The sequence below is a fragment of the Oryzias latipes genome, chromosome 5 (genome assembly GCF_002234675.1).
Source record: "Oryzias latipes chromosome 5, ASM223467v1".
Taxonomy (NCBI): domain Eukaryota; kingdom Metazoa; phylum Chordata; class Actinopteri; order Beloniformes; family Adrianichthyidae; genus Oryzias; species Oryzias latipes.
The window spans coordinates 14,228,133-14,251,492 of record NC_019863.2 but is presented as its reverse complement, the minus strand read 5'-3'; the positions used below and the strand labels follow the sequence as shown (position 1 = coordinate 14,251,492).

The window sequence follows — 23,360 nt, the reverse complement described above, 5'->3', positions numbered from 1 at the left end:
CTTAGATTTGATGCTTTTTTTTGTTTTCTAACTTGTCCTGTGCAACAGCTGAGCAAGCAGAGCTTAAGGCCTCTTGTGTTGGCTAGGGGTTTATGGATCTTCACACAAACAGGGTGTATATTTATACAAACCCCTTTTGTATTTGAGGCTAAGCTTTATTTATAATAATTATATTTTTATGCATTCCTTGTTGAACTGGACGGAGAAGGTAAACAGAGGGAGAGAATGGGATGTTAGGCTGGGTTCACACTGCAGGCTGAAACGACCCAATTCCGATTTTTTTGCCCCTATGCGACCTGTATCTGATCTTTTCATGATAGTTTGAATGACAGATCCGATCTTTTCAAATGCGACCTCCTTCTGAATGGCCAGGCCACATGTCCGACCCGTACGTCATTGATACGCTACAAAAGTCAAAAGTCATAATTCTGCGTTGAAGTAGGCGGGAAAGAGAACATAAACATCAACCATGGTGGACGATGCTGCTGAGACCAGTCAGTGGAAGGGAAGCGAGGTCACCGATTGGATTAATATTTGGGGTGACAGCTCCATTCAGGCCAAACTCGACAGCTCTTATCGCAACCGGGCGGTTTTTGAAAAGATTTTCAGCGAAATGGCTGAGCGTGGCGTTGAACCTTTCCAGGGATGACTTTTTTTCCCCCTTTCCGACCATGGTCAGAAGCGCGGGGGACAGAAGGCGGATCCTCCTTCAGGGTTCACTTCCCCGTTCGGACCCTCAGATTCTCCAGGGCGGAATAATAAAGAGTCAATAGCATTTATTCTGGGGGGAGCCTTCTTTTATTATTGTTCTCCTTCCTCCACCTTCTTCACCTGGGTGATCTCAAACACGCTTATTGTGCATCTTGGCTGCACCTATTTGGTGTCACAAAGATAAATTTCCATCCGTTTTCTTTACTTATTTGTACTGTCATGACAGCGATGGTGCTGTCAGTTTACCTTCTTGTTGCATCTTCAAAAGTGCAGATTAAAATGTGACACTGAATTTGAAACAGCACATTGTAATTTCTGCATCTATTATTAAAGTATTTATTAGTAATACAGTGGAAATGAGTAGATTTGGTTAGCACGTTACGGTATGCGCCCCTAAATTTTCTGGTTGTGCCCCTAAAACTTTCAGTTGGGGGCCACTGTGCTCCTAGTGAAAAAAGTTAGTCTGGAGCCCTGCCCATTCCACAACAGTGCATACAGACAATCCCGGCTCCAATGCCTTCTGAAAATGAGAAGATTGTAATTGTGCTGGCTCCTTTATGAAAATAAATGTAATAATGCAAAAAGAGCTCTGCTGTTGACAACAGTGTTGTTGACATCCATTGTTAACGTTAGCTATTTCTGCAAACAACAGTGACGTTGTTCACCGTTGTGAACTCTTCTGCGCGTGCGGGTCACTTCTGGATCATTTCACGTTCACACAGGAGATCACAAAAGTTCACATTTAATTGGAAATGTGAACAGCCTTGCAAAAAAATCACATTTTTAAAAAAAATCGTAATTGAGCATTAAGCCCTGCAGTGTGAACGTAGCCTTAGAGATTGGGGGTTGGGGAGATGGGGGGTAGTTGATGATACAAGATGAGTCATAACATAAAAGAGTCATAAGTAAATAGCATGACTTAGTTCTCACATACACACCTACACACACCAACAAATAGTCTGCACAATACAATTTACAGGTTTTTATGGACAGAGACAGGTACACACAAGATTTCCATTACCGATATTCTCGAAGAGCGGTGTAAAAACGGTACCGATGCCCATATTTGTGCAAAATTGAAAAAGCAGGTGGATTGAATGAATGATCACATTGCATACTCCAGTAAAGGCAGAATGACCGGCACCCCACACCCCTGACCCAGCGGCAGACAGCACAGCAGCCCAGCCAATCCAGGCGTACAAGAGCCCCACGATCAGGCAAACCACCTCCACACACACCGGAACCCCATCATGGAGCCGGAGGACAAGACCCGGCAGCCCCCTGGCCAGGGAATAGGAGGAACAGAACCCCTGCCAGGGCAAGGACCAATCCCACCCCAAGGCGCTTCGGGCCTGTACCCAATGCCCCGACCACACAAGATTTTTTGGAATACCACAAATGCCTAACAGCAGCCGCTGGCCCACCCCACCTAAACTGGGGACAGGATATAGAGAACAACGTAACAATCCCCCTCTTTCTGTGTGTGTGTACCAAAGAGTGTTATTACAATTTGGCGGACCGGGGCGATACAGACTCCTCCATTCTTCCACAGCGCAATTCGTGTCCCCAAACGTGTCCAACAGGACCCTACTTAGAGTATTTGTTTATGTTGATATTAAGTCTGTAGTATATGTACTAAGAGGGGCCTCAATTAAAATTGGTGGTTGCTTCCACCAAAATTCCCTACATGTTCAAAGCAAATAAAGCTAAATTGGGGGGGGGGGGTCTATTTAGCTGTCATTTATTTATTTATTTCCTCAATTAAATAAATAAATGGCACCGGAGAGTGCACCAGCCATACATCACCAGTGTCCAGAGACCACACAGCCAGGGAGGAGCCAGGCTAGAAATCACCCCTTGGCAACCACCCCCCCAATGGTAGCTCTGGTCCCCAGGAGCCTGAACCACAAACCAATCAGACGGCCCCCAATGACCACAAGCACCCCCATCCCCTCCAGCTTAGCTGATAAGAGGTGCCCAGGGCACGGAGAGGCCAATCACAATGGCCCCAACCCACCATATAGGGCACCCGGATGATGGAGCCCCCAGACCTCTGCCCTGAGAACCCCCGGAGCCCAGACTCAGAACACCACACCCCCCACCAACAGGTCCAGGATAGAAGCACAAAGGCCACCCAGCTTCACTGGGTGACAGTGTGATGCTATCAGTAGGCGAATTAAACATGAAGTTGCTATTATGAATGACAACAAGCCTCTGTAGGATAACACTCGATAAATCCATTAGGCGCTGTGTTTTTTTATTTTATTTTTCTTTAAAAAGAAAAAGGACTTTATTATCTTAAACCTCACATGGATCATTGTTGCATCTTAATTCTCATGGATTTTCTCCAGCATCCTTTAAAAGCCAACTATAAATTCATTAGGGTTACCATGGATCAGAAAGGATATACTGTGAGTGGTTATAAATGTGGACACTTGAACAAAGTCCAGTAAGTCCAGTAAATGTAAGAAAGTCATTATTTACACCTTTTTTTTGTATTTACATTCAGATTTCTTAAGATGTTCCCCTTCCTAAATTTCACAGGATCTTTAGAAATAGTTAGAAATTGTATTTGTATTAATTTGTAGAACCGTCTTGAGCCAACTGAGGGTCCCTATGAATAAGACGGTTGTCATTTTTGTGTGTATTCACACAGGCACACTCACTACAGCCCGCCTACTTCCTCTAATGTCTCACACTTGTGCTTCTCTTTCATTCTCATCTGGTAGGCAAATTCCTAACATCCCTTCAAGATTACTCTTACATTGTTGACTTCAGCTGAAGAGACAGACACCTGATTTCGTGTGCACTGGAAACTATTTTAACCCTTCCTCACCTTGCTGAAACTGCTTTGCTTTAAAACAAAAAGCGTTTTGTTGGTGCAATTGCTCGTATTGAAGCCGATTGTAACTTGGGAGCAATGTCATCTCTGCTTTCTCAGAAAAAAGATCAGCCGTGCCTCAAAAAGGAATTTTATGATTCTAGTTCAACTTCATCTACTGCCAACACCAGGAGCCAAAGGGTAAGGCCTGATTCTTCAGAATATTCTGTTTGTTTACCTCAAGGAAATGGCTTTGCGGAGATGGTATAAACACCAGCTATATTTTTTGTTCTTCATCAAATATATTTATGGGGCCACAAATGTTTTTCTGGATGTTGCTGTAATACGAATGTACTGTTTGATTGTTGCATTAGAACTGCTTTTTAAAGAAAAGAAAAAAAACATTTTTTTTCTAACAGTTGAGTAGTTTGGACTAAACTGAGAACACCACAGGCAGCAATATTTCTATTTTCACTTTATTGCTTTTTGACTTTCAAGGCAGAAGCATAAAGATAAAGTATGTTAAAAAATTGTTTAATCATTTGCCTCAAAATGCAGACGTTCTCCTCCTTTAACAGTAATATTTAATGGAGACATAAGGCACTCTTCACGGCTAGACCATATCATTTTTCTATTACTCTATTATATCGCATATTAAATATTTTAATTACATAATTAAGTAATATTATTAGGGAAATTCATTAGCACTAATTCACTTTTTTTGTCATTTGTACAACAGTTTTATTTAAAATTGATGTATTTTTATAGTTAAAAAATAATTTTGGCATAAGCCAAATTACCTTGTAAAAAGCAGAAGTCAAAGTCTAAATGTATTTGAACTGCATATGTATTTAATTGTTTTAAATTACAAGCTTTTAAGTAAACCAAAAATCCATATGATTGTGATGCAAACAACATCTTGATGCTGGATGACAGGAGAGCAAGAAAACCGAGGGGGTGCAGCACGATGAGGGGGAACAGAGAGTCGGAGGGACAGAGAGCTTGGAGGACTTGCATGTGGGAACACACAGTATTTATGGATGTTTATCTCTCTGCCGGTCCTTCGGGAAGCTCACATTTTCCATTAGAGATTTGCTGGCAAGCATGCAAAAAAAATTCCATCTGATCCTTGAGATCTGGAAAGGCTTTTGCTGCAGCCTAACGATAGAGAAACAATTGAGGGCAAATGAGACAAAATTATACATTTTCCACAATGATCACTAATGATTAATGTAAAGCAGGGGTTTATTAATAAATGCATAATCAATAATCACCTAACTTTAAGTGTGTAAGAGATCTAAAGCTCCTGAAGTCCAAAGAAATTTTTTTTTTCCTTTAAAGTTTAAAATTTACTCTACTTTCAGTGACAACATCATCTTTAAAAAAGAGTGCATCTTTTAAAGGACAAAGTATAAACTTATAAAAGTGCATACTGTGTCGGATGCTGGTGTTATATAACAAAATCATTTTATTTTATGTATTGATTTATAAAGCACCTTCCACCACCATTCAAGGACGCCCAAACTGCGGTATACAATATTACATCAATAAATATTTAAAATGCTGAAACAATTAGACAAAAAATTAATAATATGATGATACAAAGATAACAACTGTTAAACAAAAGATTAGAAACGCGATAAAAGGTCAGCTTGGAACAAACTAAGGCACTGTAGGGGAGGAACAGTTCAGCTTTAGAACTATCCAGGAGGGTAACCTCTTTAATAGCCGGTGGCAGTGTGTTAAAAAGTTTGGTCTTATCCTGGTTTGATCTTTTACAACTTAAAGGTTCCTGCAAGATAAAAAGATCAAACTGACACTATGGATTATCTTTTTTATGTTTATGCAAATGTTTAGCTGACAGTAAAGAGAAGTTGCCACTGTTACATGTATCAAAGCAACACTAGATCATTCGATAAATGTTGAGAGGGTGTCATTGTCTTGTCTGATGGGGATTGAAGTAATTGCTCATATTTTCAAATTTAAGCCAAAATAAAGTTCATTTTAGTTGAGGGACATTTTGTCTTAAAATTGCACTTTGATTTTTTGTTTAAAAATTGTCATCTGGTAAAGAATGGTGAACTTCTCCCCACTACATTTCTTAGTTCATCTTTATTAAAATCTTGAACACAGTGATTTTTGTGTCAATGACGTCACCCTCTGGTTCTCACAGACTAAACCCACAAGTCCATATTCATTCTGGACAGAAGTTGGTGAATGCAAGTATTTAAAGTAAAAAGGTGGACATTTCGAAACATTTTTCTACCAGAGGTTGAATAGATGGTTTAAACGTTATAATTCCAATACTATGTCATATTTTACCTAAAAACTGGAAAATAAACATGACTTTTATCTTTTTATTCTTTATAAAAAAGAATTCAATGCCTTCCCACCTAGACCCCTGAAGATTTTTTTATCCTTGCAGAAAAGAATTACTTGTTCTACTTTTTTAATTGAAAGTCTCTTGGGACATAATCCCAACATCCCCTCTAACTTTAGTCGACAGTATCTGCGGGTCACTGCCAGAGCTATTACCTTTTTTGGATGTGTTTAGTTGTCTGCCGTTGTCAGTTTATTTAACCATTTACTCTCCCTGCACGTCTCCCTTTAACTGCTTTTGGTATGAAACACTGCTATAAACCTTTAAATGGAAAGTTAGAGCAAGCCTTCTGCGCATGGGTCAAATTTATTTGACCTGTGTTCCCAATTGACAACTATTCTTTTTATCTGACTTTGTAAATGCATTGATACATTTTGCCTTCTCTAGAATCATCACAAATGTTCTGACAAAAAAACTGATGACATTAGCTCACAATTCTTGTCTTCTTTTTTCAGCATGAAAGACTATCCAGGTAAGTTTACTCTCATTTTGTTTAATGTTTTAAAACAAGAAAAACTTAGAAAAAGATTTTCAGGATGACACAAATCCTCCACTTGTTTTTAACCTTAAGAGCAACTGAATAGTTCTATTATGTTTAAAGATTGGGTCTTACCAGGACCGAAGTCCCAAATGACTCATCAACAAACCATGCCGAGTCATACTTCCTGCAGAGACAAAGGAGACTTTCTGCAAGAAAAAAGGCTGAAGAGGAGAGCATGAACAGCGAGTACAAAAAGGCAGGTGATGCCCTTCAGATTGAAGGTAGAAAGTTACGGTTGAGGCTTCATTAAAAAAAAATAAAAAAAATATTTCAGCTGATTGTTTGGAAAAATTCACTTCATGGTTATCAGAGAAAGAAAACTAACAACAGACCAACATTTTTTAAAAGAGAGATAAGTGATCATAAACAATTGAAAGGTACATTCATAAATTATACTTTCTTTTAAAAAAATCAGTAAAATGCATGATAAAAATAATGATGATAACATTGAGGTGATTCTATTTTAGGCTTTGGAGTAGTTACTCTTCAAAAGTCTTTCCCAGTTTTGGTTATTTACAGTTTGCTTTAATAAATGTAATTGACCTCAGTCAATTACAATTTTTATGTATGTTTTTTATGTACTAGTTCAATGTAATTTACAACCTACAAATGACAAAAGATTTAGTTGCCAAGGTTACATTGTGGCAGGTGCAGTGTTCTTAGGCTGCTGAAGTTTGCTAAATGAGTTTCCTTGGATGAATTCTTTTAAAATCGATTATCAATACTCATTTTCTAGATGTATGAAAAGGCTGTAGTAACCAATGAAAGACTCAAGTCCCGTCTGGAAACAAGTAAGCAGGACCTTGCAGTGATTCAGGAGCAGCTGCAGACAGCACAGGTACAGACAGCAGGAATCCTCTCAAGACCTCAGAAAATACACTTTTGTTTGTCTAGAGCTGCAGACCCTTGAACTACTCTTTTTTTTTTTTTTGCAGAACCAGAGGACTTGTGACTCAAGCTCAAAAATGCTTGAAGCAGAAAAACAGGTATGAACTTGTGAAAGTATGAATTTATCTTTTCAGTATTTTATCACGATACATATGAAATTATCTTCATAGGAAAGTTGGAGCCTTAAAAAGAGGATATCAGATATGGAAGAACAGTTAAAGGTAACGATTTATGTCTCTTTAAAAGTTGTTAACTTACTCTAAGGTTACTAGAGTCAACAGTAGGCCGGCTGTGCTAAGCAGCACTGAGGCTTTGTGTCCTGGGCTGAGCTGCTTTGTCTGAATGACTCTAGCTAGCATTGTTTGTCACCATTCTGCTGCAGATGGAATGAGTGAACTGTTTGACGATGGAGCTGGGGATCCATCAGTACTCTGTGCAACTCCTACAACTGTCTGTGTTTGTACCATGGGAATACAAGGGAAACAAAAAAACTCTTGTTTCTGTGAATAAAAGGTCTGAACAGTCACAAGATGCTGAATATAGACCCTCACTGGACACACATGACTTCATAAGGGTGCATGTTTAAAATCTGAAGCTGTTTTATTGATGATATACGGTATTTAGATTTATTTAGATCGGACTCTTTTCTTTAGTGATACAAGAGGTTTTTGGGAGCATTATTGAAGGTTTTGCTAGGTGTTGTTAAAAAGCTGCTGCCTAATGATTTACGTTTTATTTCAAGTTGATTAAGTACAACAAAAAATAGTGAACTACAGCACCTCATTAGCAAGCTGTGTTTAGAATATTACAGCTGTTGGTAGATGGTAGATTTATTTGATTTTGCGATGATCAAAAATACTAGTAAAAAACAAAGATGATAACATTTTACTTTTAAATATTAATAAGTCCAATGTCAAAATTCAAGTGGAAAAATAAAAGTTTTCTGTCTTTAAGAATATTACAAAATGTTTAATGTTGTAATTGTGGACATGGGCTTTCGTGCAGGAAAGGTAATCATTTGCTTAATTGCTCAAGTGTTTGGAGAACATCTGTTTATTGCATTATATAAACATGTAATACCTAAATCTTTTAAGGACCCATTCCAATAGAAATGGTGTATTTGGTATTTTAACATGGTTATGTTGTATTTTATTTCAGTATGGAAGACATTTATAAAATAATTTAAGATTAAAACTTTGTTTTGGAGTATTTCGTTATGCAAAGTGTGATTGATCAGGAGCAGAAAACCCGCTGTTTAAAAAAGTTCTGATGCAGCGAGTGAAATGGGCAGGTCAAAGTCTCCCTTACTTCTCTCTATTCTGATGCATTCACTTGCAGACAAATAGATATATTAATGCCTTCCTTTTCCTTGTCTGAGCTGCCACCTGGCTCCAAAGTGTATGGCTGGATAGGTCGCATATTGCTCGCCCTTTTTTCTTTCACCACTTATGAGATTGCATGAATTTTGCTGATATTCCATTTGTTTGCCAATACTACTTAGGCTGTATCCAAAATGACCCTCTACTGTCTAAACCACAAAAGATTATATTGTGCCGGACCATCTAGCGCCCTGGATTTTAATACAATTTGAACACGTGCTCAAAAGTCTTTTCTTTTTTTTTACACCAGTTATTTCATCACCTATTTCCCAAAATAAATACCTGATAAATATGAACATTTTACAAAGACTGTTTATGAATCCACTGAAAACTTGCGTGATTTATAAAAAGCATATTTCCAAAAATTAAATTTATGTCGTCTCCTTAGTGTGACTAGTTTCCCTCAATTTTTTCAAATGACAAATTGTTTAACCCTTGTGCTATCTTAGATGACCCCACCCTTACATTGACGTGTTCCCCCTACCATGACAAAGGTGGATAAAGGTGGAAAGATTTCATGTAATCCATGGACACCAGTGAAGATCACAAATCATTGAAGAAAAAAGGTTCAGAGCACTGTCTAGTGGGTCTAGATGACCCAACTCCCAATGTTTAAGTGCCTAGGATAGCACAAGGGTTACACGCAATGCATTGTGCTTCATGTTTGTCAATCTAGTGAGCATTGATGCACAATTGTTTTGCACAGAGACTTCTGGGAAATTTCTCGGGCACTGAGTTTTGAATTGTAGATTTGGACACACTTCCAATCTGTAGGACTCCCCTATAAGTCCCTATAGAGGACTTAAAGGGGATTAGTGAATTAGAATTAGTGAATTCCTTTGCAATCTCACATGCAATCTCCACAACTACTAAGTTAGTTGTAACATTTTTGACACTAACAAAATACACCACTGTAAATGTTACAAAATGCAAGTCTGTTGTCTGTTCCTCGTGCAGATATTATCATGTATCTTTAGAACAACTGGAACAGATGATCAATCCAATCAAACACACAAAAAGGAACTAGACAAATAAAAGTTAATGTACTTGAGTTAGAGTACTGGTTTTTCAGTGTAACCAGTTACTATCCAACCATCAGAAAGTTAACTTGATTATTAACATGTTATTTGTCACAACCAATTTACCACAAAAAGGCAAGTTCAAGTATGCAAAGGAAAATGCACAAGCATACCTGAAAACTGAACAACTGATGGGGACGAGGAAGCACATTCCTTTACAGGGTTTATTAGAAGACTTGAGTAACAACATAAGTTCTTGATGACGTCTCACTTAAAAAATGCTACGATACAATGTTTTTTCAGGAAAGAGGAAAACAACTTTCATAGACATAGTAAGCTCTTACACTGCATAACCTGTTATACCAGAAACTTAGTACAGGAATCGTTGATGGTCCCAGGTGCCATCTAGTGCAATGCAAAGGTAATACAAAGCAAGTTATAAAGTCATCATACCTTATTTTTAAGTTTAATTATGCAATTTATGCAACAAACTTACATCACATTATTGAACAACAGTTTAATACACTAAAGGGAAGTGTTAAATACTTTCTATTATTTTTTTTTTTTTCTGTAAGGTAGCTTCTGTGCAGAGGATGATATCAGTATAGGTTGAATACCTGATCTAGTAGAGCAGCTCTAGATCCCTGATGTTGCTGACATGGGCAGAATCTACTAGAAGTTACATACATTTTTATTTTATTTATCTAACTAACTGTGTGATTTATTTGTGATTCTTTTGTTGACTGCATAACAAAAAAACATCACCCCTTCTCCTACGCTTGAACAATCAGTAACTGTTTGAATGATTCTGTCTCCACAGGTTAAAGCAGAGCTGAAGATGGAGAACCTTAAACTCAAGGATGAGAATGGAGCTTTAATCCGCGTCATCACAAAACTTTCCAAATAAAATGAAGAAAATAAAAAAATGAAACGAGTGGAAACCGAACCAAGAAAACATCAATATACTGTAAATCATGTGGACATTTATAGACTATCAAAAAACAGCAGTTTTTCTTTTCTAATTTGTACATTTGAGTGTGGTAAATACACTGTAGGTGAGTGGGAGAATTCATTGTATCAAAGTCTGATTGCTCATTAGCTCAGCTGGTTGAGTGAAGGAGAATCTGTGCAGAGAACGTCACCTCATGTAGTTCTTTTGCTGCTTTCGTGTAGAAATATCATAAAAATTTTGCTTGTCTGCTGTCCACCAAACCGTAAAATAGAAATGTTTGAAATCTAATAACTAACCTGCTTTTTACGCATTTTACAGTTTATTACATGTTTATGTACATTCACAACACAAGTATTTAATGATGTTAGTTTGTTTGTGCTTTGTTCACTTTGCTAATTGCACTGTTTATCTACAAAGAGAGCATTCCACTGCAGCATTTAAGAAGAACATCTAAAATAAATATAGAAATATAAATATACATAAATGTAACATCAGAACTACTTACAGGAACCAATATTAAATTACTTGTAATAAATGAGGAATATGACAGTAATATATTCTTTGTAATTGGTATTTTAAGTGCACTAATTTGTTAGTATTTTTGTTAAATAAAGTCATTTTTATTATATAAAGCTTTTTGTCTGTTATTCATACAGCAGTTTTTTAAATATATTTTTGATATTTATAAATATTTTGTAATGCTTATATTGATTCTCGTGAGCTAACAAGGCAGCCAAGATATCACTGCAGAAGCATCACCATGGAAACTGTATTCTGAGTTGATCCACATGCAGACAGTGACGTCATATTTACAAGCAGAAGATGAATGTGCTACATTTTTCAAAAATATAAAACATCGTTTTGGAGTTTAATCTTGCAGATGCCTCAATAGTTTTATAGCATGATCAATTAAAAAATATTAAAACAAAAGTAGTAAAATTTTACATTTATCTTTTATCATTATCAATTAAGCTTAAGTAGATTGAAAATACTGATATGTTTAGTTTTTCTTTACTTATTTAATCAAGAGTGAGCATTTTAGCGTAAATTTATCAATTAAACATCGCAGCTGTGCAAGCAAAAAAAAATAGTGGCTCAATACTGACATCTTCTGGCCAAAAATCGAACAAGGATTTGATGTGTGTATTTAACCCTTGTGCTATCTTAGATGACCCCACCCTTACATTGATGTGTTCTTCCTACCATGACAAAGGTGGATAAAGGTGGAAAGATTTCATGTAATCCACGGACACCAGTGAAGATCACAAATCATTGAAGAAAAAAGGTTCAGTGCACTGTCTAGTGGGTCTAGATGACCCAACTCCCAATGGTAAAGTGCCTAGGATAGCACAAGGGTTAAACACTGAACAAAGGAAGGCATTAAATTGCTTTTATTTCCGGTGATTACAGATTGACAAAACGTAGTTATGTCTTTGTTGTCCATCGTATTTGAACTTTTTTGTGTAATGTTGCAAGTGTTCACATTTTTGTTCTTTTTGTATGCTTTGTTTTACTGGAAAACATGGACTCAGTAAAGATATTAAGTAATGCAGTTTACAAAAAGGAGAGCAGGGGACACACCACTACAAAAACACAAAACAAGACTCAAAACACACAAGCATTACCTTGACAATGTGCTCAGTGACTTAGTAAATAAATAGAAGCATTGAGGATCAGGTTATGATCTGTTACATGATTATGATAGTTAAAACACCAGGTTCACATTAAAGCTTAGTATATGCTGATTGTGTTCTCTCATAAGGAGACTAAAATTGACTTATCAATTTTTAAGACTGTGACTGATCAGTAAAACCACTTTTTTATTTTGCAAATTAATTAAATTTTTAACTTGACAATTTTACTTGGCATGGTCCTTCACAAATGGATGATTAAACAAATGTTTTTGTAAGTAGGAGCACAGATATATATATACATACATATATATATATATATATATATATGTTTTCTTGATGTATGGTCAGTAACGGCATTACTAATCATAAATGGCAGGCTTTTATAAGAGGGACATGTGTCATATAACCAGTTCCCCATTAGATTACACTACTTTAACAGGGTTACCAATAAGAAAATAAAGTTGTTGTTTTTTTTAAAAAAAGACAAGTTTTGTATTAGGATTTATTGTGACAATCAACAAATGTCGGCATTAGTGTGCGGGGTGTTAAATTTGTCATGTGAAGCTCTGAACTAAATTATGAAAAAAAAAAGTTTAATAATAGTTTCCATGAAAATTGAGATTTTATTGATTATAAAAGGAAATAATTAAATTGATTTAAAAAAAATGGATTTGCAAGTCTCTGTGATTTTATACAAAGTATAATGAAACATCACTGATACACAAAGTGACTTGAAATGTATTGCTTTTGGGTAAGCCGTACCGATGGGGCAGGCAGATGTATGAAGTTGAAGACCCAAAACACTAACAGTGAAGAAAACACAGAATGTCAGTCATGCAGTTTTTTTTCAACATATTGGAGTCCAACACGTGACACACAAAATACAGAAACACACACAAAATATGCTTTCAGCCAGTGTGGACCCTAAACATGGGTAACAGACATACATCATTTGTTTTGTCATAAAAATCAAGCACTTGAAGTCAGTTTCTTCGTATTTTTTTTTACAATTTTATTATCAAAAATTACTCACAACACAAACACACACACAACATAATTAGCTTTTGTATTTAAAACATGCTGCTATTTACATACTTGTGATTACATGCTGTAAGCCTATTAACAGATCTGCGTTACTGCATAATTATAATAATAGAACGGGGAACAAAAGCATGCTGTTTTTTGTTTGTTTTATCTGAAGATCGGCAACATTATGGAAGCAGTAGGTAGATGTTGAATTTAGGTAGAAATAAAATGCTCCACACTATTGAAAATTCTTATGTTGACGTTCATAAACCGCTGAATCTTTTAAAATATTTGTGTAATTGATGGAAGTCCTTAATTTGAAAAACTTTTATTTGCTTTGTGAGGTTTGTTAGAAGATTAGTGGATTTAAATCGAAAGTTAGAAAGGTAGCTTACTACAGGGGGCAAGATACCAGTTCAATGACTGGTTACGGAACTGACTGCTCTTTCAGTTCAGGCAAGCAAACCTCTGATTGTTAATGCATCTCACAGACATGAATCCGAGCCCATTTGATGTTTTCTTTATTTTTTGTAGCAAACAACTGCAAATCTGTGTTTAAAAATCTCTATAGACAGTGCCACTTTGAGTAAAAGAAAAAATAGTTTCAAACATTTCTCATTGTAGCAAATGCTTTTATAGTTTGTCTCCAGCAATAAATTTATTTATAACACAAATGTTTGGATGTCAAAAAGGAATATTGTTTACTTTTTCTGAGCTGAGCAAGCCGTCATATTTGCCGGCTAAAAAGGTTCCAGTATTGATTGGTGGACTTTCCTCTCTTTCATCAATGACTTATAAGTGTTTTTTAAAGTAAAGTTTGACCAAAAAAAAAACTTACATGATCATTTGGCAAAGTTTGGGAAGCTTTTGGACACCAGTTATGTTGCTATTTTAAATAAAAAGGAAACATTTAAATGAAACGGCTGCATATAAGAACTATAACATAAAATCACCTGATGTTATTTATTACCTGATTATGATAGCACACACTTGTTTTTCTTGTCTCCTGCACACCACATGGCATTTATAATGAAGTTCTAACATTCCCACTCTGCAGCATTTCATTTTTAGGATTCAAAAGCACACTAAGAAAATAATACGAGGCATGATACATGCTTCATTTTCTATTTGGTTTGAGCCGATGGTCCAGAGTTGTGTACTGTATTGCATGTTTCACTCAGCAGGTGCCATGTTCACTTTCTACAAAGTTGCATTTTATGCTTGAACTAACAACACTTTACAGACAGCAGTTGCAGCTTACACTTAAAATTCAGGTCTGGACAAAAACATTTTGTATATGACGGAGGCCCTTTTGCTTCAGGAAAAGGGACTGAACAGCAGAACACTCCAAAGGCAGTCAAAGATAGACACGACAATGTTTAAAGAAACCAAGACCGATGGCACTTCTAGCACTGAATAAGTATGCTTTTATATCCAAGTGTTTTAACACAGAAACCCCATGGCACATTCACAGGGTCCATGACAGCTTTTGAACAACATTCACCCTCTTGAAGACAGTTATTTAAACCCAACAGGTATCTCAAAGCATCACATCAGGAAGGCACGCTTGTAGTCCTGTCCTACATCACATCCATCTGAATAAATGCCTTAAGCCTGAATGCATAGATGCACCTTTAGCAACTAAACAAAATGAACAACAAACATCATGTCATTCTTACTAAACTGTTGCAGCGTTAATCACTGTAATTCCCTGACCTCAGCCTCATCCCTATAGCTAGATCTACTTTTTGAATAGATGTAAACCAACTCAGTGAACAGTACAACAGTACTTTTTATTGCAGGTTATAGCACGCTCATTAACAAGGTAAGTTACTGGTTCCAGTGTGTGCACAGCAGTGTTGAGGTAAATAAAGCATGCTCTAACAACTAAACTAAAGCTTTATATCCAGCAATGTTTTCAAAAAGACCTTTATCCAACGTCAGAACCCTCAACATCTGTTGTATGTATCTTCAGATCAGAAGACTTTAAGTGAATTCTTTAACCACACTCTTCTCTGCATTCATCATATCACTTTAACAAGTGAAATCCCAAGCTTTGAAGGAGTTTTCTTCGACTTAATCATGACTGAGAACATATTCTAAGTCTCTTTTTTGCTTGGCAAGATTCATAGTAGTCATCTTTCATTTTTTGGGATTCATGCAAAGTAGGAAATGGGGGGAGAATGAAGGAGGATTTTTCTGAGTAAGGACATTAGCTGGTTGATGGAGCGTGCTACTTCTTTGCAAACAGGGCTGCCAGCTGACCATCAATATCCTCTTCAGGTTGCAGTACGTGCCACTGGGCGATGGGACGGCGTGGATTAGCCAGCATGTCGGACCAGTGCTTCAGGCCCAAGCCAGTGGCTTTGCTGCCGACAAAGATCTTCCCGATGGCGTCGTTCTTTCCAATCTTGTCATAATCAAACACTGTGACAGCCACCAAGATTTTCTGCAAAGACAGTACAAGAAAAATTACTGTGTCTCACATCCAAAGGATGTTGTTCTGCATTCTTAACCCTTGTGCTATCCTAGGCACTTTAACATTGGGAGTTGGGTCATCTAGACCCACTAGACAGTGCTCTGAACCTTTTTTCTTCAATGATTTGTGATCTTCACTGGTGTCCATGGATTACATGAAATCTTTCCACCTTTATCCACCTTTGTCATGGTAGGGAGAACACGTCAATGTAAGGGTGGGGTCATCTAAGATAGCACAAGGGTTAAAATATAACCTGTGCTTATATGTTTTCACCTGTACTTTTCAAATGTTTTTATTTTCTGTCTGCATAGATTTTTTATTTTCATCAGTGAAATGAAGAATGTCTTTACCTGCATCTGTTCCAGGGGGATTTCAAAGCTGAAGGATTCATTATAGTAGGGGTTAAGGGTGTTTTTCTTCACTGTAGTCTTCTTTTTCTTGAGACGCTTACCACCTTGCAGCAGCTGTATCTTTACATAAGGATCTGAAAGGAAAATTCTTATGGCCTTTAGTGTTTTTGAACAAAAAATAAATTAATTAATAAAATCAACTACTAAAGGGAAAAAAATCTGTTTTCACCTATATCTTTAAATAAAATCAAAATTTTAAACATTATTTAAGAAGAATTTGTTGTTAAAAGAACAAAATTTTGCCATGTATTTAGAGAACCATGATTGTTCTTAGCCACAATACTGTTATGTAGTCATAAAAAATGTAAGGTGATGCAACATAACAAAAAATGTGTTTCCATATTGAGAATTAGCATTAATAATTTCTTTGAGGTACAGCATTTGCAGCATGGTTTAGGGTACAAATAAGAAAATATTGTTTTTTTTCTAAACTGTCTCTTTAGTGTACTATATAAAGCATTACTAAAATATATGGTTACAAAGTGGCTTTATTTAAAATCAAATGCATGCAGAGGTTTTGGTTCAATTTTCTCCGTCTAGTCCTTGAATGCAATAACAGCAGACAACATGAAATGGTGTGAAACTTCTAGTTATGCAATCGGATATAAACATATTTACGGTAATCTACAAATCACTATTACTGATCTTAATTGACACAATTTGAAGTCTGATACAGATCTGTGAGTTAATCAAACTTTTTCATACCAGATAAACCGCAGGCATCCATCTTCTTCAGGTTCTTTGCCTCCAGGATGCAGACTGTCAATTTCCCGGCAGTTGGAACATAACGGAGAGATATGCAGATGTCTCCAAGTTTTTCCGGCTGAGCAACCAGCACAGACAGAGAGGACAGAGAAATGACAAGTAGATTTGCTCATCACCCTTTTTGCATACTGCTATTTTTTTCTTAAAAAGAATAGCTTTTTTATTTTGGTAAAGACACTGCAGGTATCACACCTAGGGCCATCAAGGCAAAAATGTACTCTTTTATATGAAATTGATTCTGATTAGGAATTTTCTGTTGGCCAAAGTTCAGCTAAAAAAATCATCTTTTTTTAAATCTTGCCATGAAAAATACGTTGTCAAAGCACCAAACTGTCTGACTCAACTCGTTTTAACATTCCATCCATACACTATTTTGGCCACACCTACATTTCCCCAAAGAATTATTAGTCAAACTTACCATTTCCTATCCTACTTCTATCTTTGGTCATTCTTATTGATTCTGATAGCCTGCCATAGCTCGATTAGCAATCCATAATACATCCAAAACAGTTTTAAAGCAACAAATTTAGCTTCTGTTTACTTCTTCCATTGTTTTTTTGGGCAAGCTTTAGTTCACAACTAGAAGGGTTTTAGTTGTTGGCACTTCATTGTTTATCATTTCTTTAATAGTGACTCAATGATAAAAACTGTACAAATTTGGTTTTGACAAAGTAGTAACCTAAAAGTAAAACTGTTTATAACAACAACAAAAAACACAAGTTATGGAGATGTTACTGGAAATTTTTAGCAGAGCTTTACATCTTTATAGAAATGTTTTCACCAATATCACAAATTATTTAGCTATTGTAAAACTAATGTAAATGTAAAAGCTCAATTTCCCTATATTCTAAAAATGTGTTTTTGGTCATGGTGATTCTACACTGCACCTCCTCCTGATCAGCACTCTCCAGATCCCGCCACTCTTCAATCGGCCGTCCCAGGTCGATGGTGTTCATGGCCAGCTTCACTTCTCCAATGACGTCATGTTTGGAAAATCTGTCGTAGTCATACACAGACAAACACAGTGTTTTCCCTCCCAGCTCCTCATATGGAACCTGTTCAATTGAAAGAAATACATTTTTATTGGTCAAACACATGACACACGTTTAAAACGTTAAAGACTGTAAAGACCCATTCTAATGAAAATTGTTAATTTAGTGTTTGTTAAATGTTCTTGTGGCCTTTTTTCATGATAGAGGACACATATTGTATACAACATTAAGCATTGATGCAATTGTCATTACTGGTCACATAACTTAAACTTTCTGTGCGCTATCTAAACCAATATCTCAACTAAAAACGTCTTGACTTGAGAAAAAAAAGTCCTAGTATTTAACTTGGTGACATAGAACTGGATCTATTACTAAGTTGGAGACAAATCAAGGATTCATTTAGTTAATGTATATACCGAATATATATATATTTTTTATCTTCTTCCGTTTGTCCCTTTCGGCGTTATGGGGCTGCCGGAGCCTATCCCAGCCACTTATGGGCAAAGGCAGGGGACACCCTGGACAGGTTGCCAGGTCTGTCGCAGGGTCACACATCACACACCAAGCACTCTCACATTCACACCTATGGACAATTTAGAGTAACCAATTGACCTATGAAGCATGTTTTTGGCCAGTGCCTCCCACTAGCCAGAGATCCCGGAGAGAACCAACGCATGCATGGGGAGAACATGCAAACTCCACACAGAAAGGTCGCCCATTGTTGTTCTGTTTCAGGTCCCCCAGCCGGGACTTGAACCAGGGGCCTTCTTGCTGTGAGGCAAGAGCGCCAACCACTGCGCCACTGTGCAGCCCACCATACCAAATATGGTATTTTTATTTAGTGCTGCTGACCAGAATGCTTCGAGCTTGACCTAGAGCCACTTGTGCAGTCTCTGTGGGGCTCATTAGTGAAAACAGGGAGCAGCGCACAATCTTATCAATCCAGACAGTTTTAAGCCAATGCACAGACATTCCCTTTAAGCTAATTTGAGGGACATACACAACTTGAGTGCACATATTTTTTACAGTTTGTAGCAAAATCTAAATTTTACTGGCCTTTTGTCTAGAAGAAACATTTCAATTTTTCCCCTTTTTTTATTGAGGCTACGCATGGTCAGGTACTGTAATACAATCTGTAAAACCTACCTTAAAAACAAAAGTCTCATTGAAGACAGGGTTCAGCGTCTTCTTGTGCACCTTGGTGTCAAACTTCTTTTTCTTGTCAGGTAGAAGCAGCACTCTAACATAAGGATCAGAGGTTCCACCTGAATCCATGGACATGAGGTCTGCAGCTTGAAGGATTCCAACTGTGAGCTGTGGACAGACAACCAAGAAAGCGTAAGGAGACAGAATGATGAAAGCTGTTTCGACAAAATTGTGTCTGCCAGTTGCCCAGACAGGTCAGGGAAGGGGAGCAAGCATATTAAACCCAACAGTTTGTCATACAATATCTTTTGGTTGAGTAAACAGACACACATGATGTTAGTTTGTCAGGCTTAAATAAAAAAATGAAAAAAAATACAATTTGTGAATTATAAATTCCATCTTTTGAGTTGTGTAAATTCTTAATTTATCCAATCTTAATCTTCGATCCAATTTCAGTCATTTAAGTTCTACTTTCTGTCAGTTTAATATATTGACATTGAGTCATTACCTAAGGCGATGTCTTATTGCTATTGTTGCATCTGGAACATGTGCAAAAATAAACACTTCTTGTGTTGAGTCTTTGCAGTTATGACTGTTTCAGAAGGAAACAGAGAGAGTCATAACCTGTTTTGTTGCTCTGGGCCAAAATAACCTAATGTATATATTGTATATATAATGCATATATCGGATTAACTGATATTACTACAGTATATTGTAGTAATATCAGTTCATCTTTCTGTTATTCTGTTATTTTGTTAAACAAAATACAAAAAAAAAAAAACATCTTTTTATTGCTTAATTCTCACATTGTACATGTAACAGGTGGACAATAGTTGTGTAAATGTGCCAAAAGAGTCTGCAAAACTATTATTTTACTTTAAACTGCAAAAGTGCTTGCATGCGTTTACAAGCCAATGTCATTTGTAAAAACCTTGTGATCTTCCAACGCCAGTTTCAACGCCTCCTACCCAGACACGACTTTGCCGTCTTCTATCTTTTTGGGGTTACAATGTCTGCATAACATATAATCAACTTATGTATTCCTTTTTACCACTCGTGTTGGTCCCCCTTTCCTCTTTTCTAGAAAAATACATTCAAGACCGCCGGTTTCATTGTATTGGCAAAGTCCTTCTTCAATCCTGTTCTACACAACAATCTTCCCAATGACTTCCCTCTTACCCGTTTCCCTCACCCACACATGGAAATTTAGTCTGTTTACATCATCTCATCCATTTCCCTCCAGAATTTTCTCAGTGTCCTGTAGCTCCTATGCTACCTGGACAGGCATAACCACTTACAACATTCAACATCATACCTTCAATTTCCAGCTTTACACTCATTAACCTTTCAGGGACCTTCTTTACCTTTAGAAAAAAGGTTTTCAGCTAACTTCTCGTTCAGAAGCGCTCTTACTTTATTACTTTATTCCATCTACACAATGATAACACAGTTTGAACCTCATCATCATCATCAGCAGCCTGTCACGCCACTGCTGGCGGGTGGGTGGCCTCCACATCTTACTCCACTCATCACGGTTTTGGGCACTCTGGGTAGCTTGAACCTGTTTCTTATAAGTAAGTCTTGCTCCTGTTCCATCTGTTCTCTTGAACACACATGATATCCACCTTTCTTCTTTCCATTGCTAATCTTTGGTTTTTCCAGTCGAACTCCCAACATTCAAAGTACCCAAAGTACTCTGAATCCATACTCCTACTTTCCATTTTTTTTTTCTTTCTGTCTACAAACATCCCTTCATCCTCCTCTTATTGAACCCACAGCAGTCGAGTTTTCACTGCCCCCTCTGTAGGTCAACAGCACCAATGGCAGTCATTGCTAACCCGGGCCATGACCAATTTGGTAATTAAGATTGATAATTTAGCTTTGGTTTTATGCTGAATGTCCTTCCTGACCCCCTCTGCATTTACTTAGTCTTGGGACTGGTACAGTAAATCTCTGGACTGTGTCCCTTTGTGGTTGCATTAAAGGTTCATAATTACTACGATAAATACTTTTTAGGTTCAAGCAAAAAATAATGTTGGTGTAAAGACAAATAGCATTAAGTCTATGTGTATAACAAAAACACAGCATGATTTGGCCTCTTGAAATACAAAGTAGCAGACATTCATCCACCTCATCTTTGATTGTTAACGGTCCAGCTCCAAAATACAAATAGCAGAAAAATGTTTTTTAAGCACATTTCAGTATATATAAAGACTTTTTTTTATAGTCACAAACCTTTGTGTTTTCAAAGTCATACTCAATTGAGTATTGCAGTTTTCCCAGTTTTTCTTGTTCCTTCTCCTCTTCCTCTTTCTCTTCTTCCGTCATCCCAGTCTCGCCCTCGTCATCATCATCATCATCCTGGTATGCGATGTTTGATGCATTCTGGTGCATTGGAAAAGTAACAAAAACACTTTTAAAAGGTACATTCCAAAAAATTACATAACAAGACTCCCCATCATGTCGCATGCCACAGACAGAGCTCCAGGAATTGTACCGGTAAGTGGGAAATAAATATGTTCTTTATTGCTTATTTACTCACTACTTGATGATCAAAATCATGAAAGGTGAAAACTCTCCACTAATAATAACATAGTACTACCATGGCCAAAATATTCCATAGTCCTTGTTATGTTGTTTGTGTTTTATTATCAGTGGGAATTTCATTTGACATGCTTGCATAGAAACAGCCAGAGTCAGTGGAGGCATTGCATGCTAATTCCACTAAAATGATAATAAATGCAACAGGTGTCCCAGTGATGTTTGAGAAATAGGTGTTTGATAATTTCTCTGAACCACTGAACAGAGGACTTTCTGAACTACCTCACTCCGCCAGTTGCTGAATTTATGACAAAGCATAGCTGTTAAAGAAAAGAAAAGCATTTGATTTTATAAAAGGTATGATATTAAATAAATAACCAAAGTTATTTATTGTGCTGACGTCACATTATGTGATAACCAAAGTTATTTATTTCATGTAAAAGTCTAAGTGAAATCCCCTGTTTTTGACAAGACTTCATCATTTCACCATTAAAGCTTGCATAGACTAAAATCACTTTGGTAAAATAATAAAATTAACACTTTGTTTTTCTCAACAGAAGCACAAATCTCAAAGCAGACAAACCCAGTCCTGGACAAATCAAAACTTGGGGCGGATGCTGTGTGGCTGTGTTTTTAAACATGTGCCTCAGGCCCTCAGGTAAACGAGCAGTACCTACATTTTTAACAAGCTCTCTGTTAACAATAAGAGCTGGTAAAAGTAGTTGTACTATTTTATTTTTACTTTGACAGTTACGTAATTTAGATTTTACCTCTGTAATTTGCTAATACGATGTGCGCTTTGTTGTAAACTGGCTCTTATAAAGGTCTCATTTAAACTGTGAGATTGTCTTACATGATTCACAGATTTATTTGCATTTGACTCTTATTTAGGTATATAACAAATGCTCTACACACGGCTAAAGGAGACACTCGATTGTCAAGCCTCCTATTTTATGTCCCATATATACAGATATAACCTATCTGTTCAAAAGTTAGCATTGGCCTTATCTTTGCTTTGTGATCAAATGTTTCCATCGTTGCAACCAGTTCACGGTTCCTCGCCTCTCATCTACAGATGCTTCGACAACATCATTGTTGGGCCATCCAGGTCAAAAACACAAATGATTCTCCGTTGTAATTACCATAACCATTTGGCCTGCAAAACCGTTCGGGGTCCTTCGACTACTGCTGACGTCACTTTATGACCGATGATGTATCAGATAGTGATTGGTCTGGACAAATAAAGTTATTATGAAGTCCGTTGTAAACAAACAAAGCTCCGAAATAGAGCGAGAGTATCTTCTAAACATGCTTTTATTATTGATATGATAATCATTAAGTGCATTTGCAGCCAAACAGACTTCATTCCGAACCCTTCTTCGGACCTTACACAATAGCAAAGCACCTTCCCTGCCTGCAAACACGAAGCTACGAGACTCAAGCTGCTCTGCTCAGAGACACAGTTTGCTTGTGTGGAACACCAGGTTCATTCTAACAGCCACATATCTTTTTACAAAGTGGGTTGTGGTAAAATCTCTCTATAAACATTACAAAGAATAATGTCAGACACAACTTGGGAGGGAAAAGAAACTTAGGTTACATAAGGAAACATGAAATAAAAATATGTAGAGCCCTAGCAGATCTCCACGCTACGTAGTTTGTCCAAGTGGGGCTAC

At 36.9% G+C, this 23,360-nt stretch overlaps 2 protein-coding genes across 7 annotated transcripts in view; one reads left to right on the top strand and one right to left on the bottom strand.

Moving 5' to 3' along the window:
* The first annotated feature begins 3,414 nt into the window (after nucleotides 1–3,414).
* On the top strand, nucleotides 3,415–11,323 carry LOC101166866 (protein phosphatase 1 regulatory subunit 12B). Of its 2 annotated transcripts, XM_023954962.1 has the most exons (7): nucleotides 3,416–3,733; nucleotides 6,368–6,384; nucleotides 6,514–6,649; nucleotides 7,190–7,291; nucleotides 7,389–7,439; nucleotides 7,512–7,562; nucleotides 10,560–11,323. In XM_023954962.1, exons 1-7 carry the CDS (start codon nucleotides 3,632–3,634, stop codon nucleotides 10,644–10,646), a joined length of 546 nt encoding a protein of 181 aa, XP_023810730.1. In that variant the 5' UTR covers nucleotides 3,416–3,631; the 3' UTR covers nucleotides 10,647–11,323. The 2 variants fall into 2 exon arrangements, with proteins under 2 accessions (XP_023810731.1, XP_023810730.1); XM_023954963.1 differs by lacking the exon at nucleotides 7,512–7,562 and having other exon boundaries at nucleotides 3,415–3,733.
* Nucleotides 11,324–14,772: 3,449 nt separating this feature from the next.
* Nucleotides 14,773–23,360, bottom strand: part of LOC101157206 (synaptotagmin-2-like) — a 29,065-nt gene continuing 20,477 nt past the window's right edge. For 3 of the 5 annotated variants that reach the window (XM_011475002.3, XM_011475003.3, XM_020703244.2), the window contains 6 exons: nucleotides 21,379–21,528; nucleotides 19,144–19,311; nucleotides 17,893–18,060; nucleotides 16,946–17,063; nucleotides 16,181–16,314; nucleotides 14,773–15,800 (listed from right to left, as the gene is read on the bottom strand). In XM_011475002.3, coding sequence (XP_011473304.1) covers nucleotides 15,585–15,800; nucleotides 16,181–16,314; nucleotides 16,946–17,063; nucleotides 17,893–18,060; nucleotides 19,144–19,311; nucleotides 21,379–21,528 — 954 coding nt within the window. In that variant the 3' untranslated portion in view covers nucleotides 14,773–15,584. The remainder of the gene's footprint in view (nucleotides 15,801–16,180; nucleotides 16,315–16,945; nucleotides 17,064–17,892; nucleotides 18,061–19,143; nucleotides 19,312–21,378; nucleotides 21,529–23,360) is intronic. The other 2 variants (XM_020703245.2, XM_011475005.3) reach the window with 1 other exon arrangement.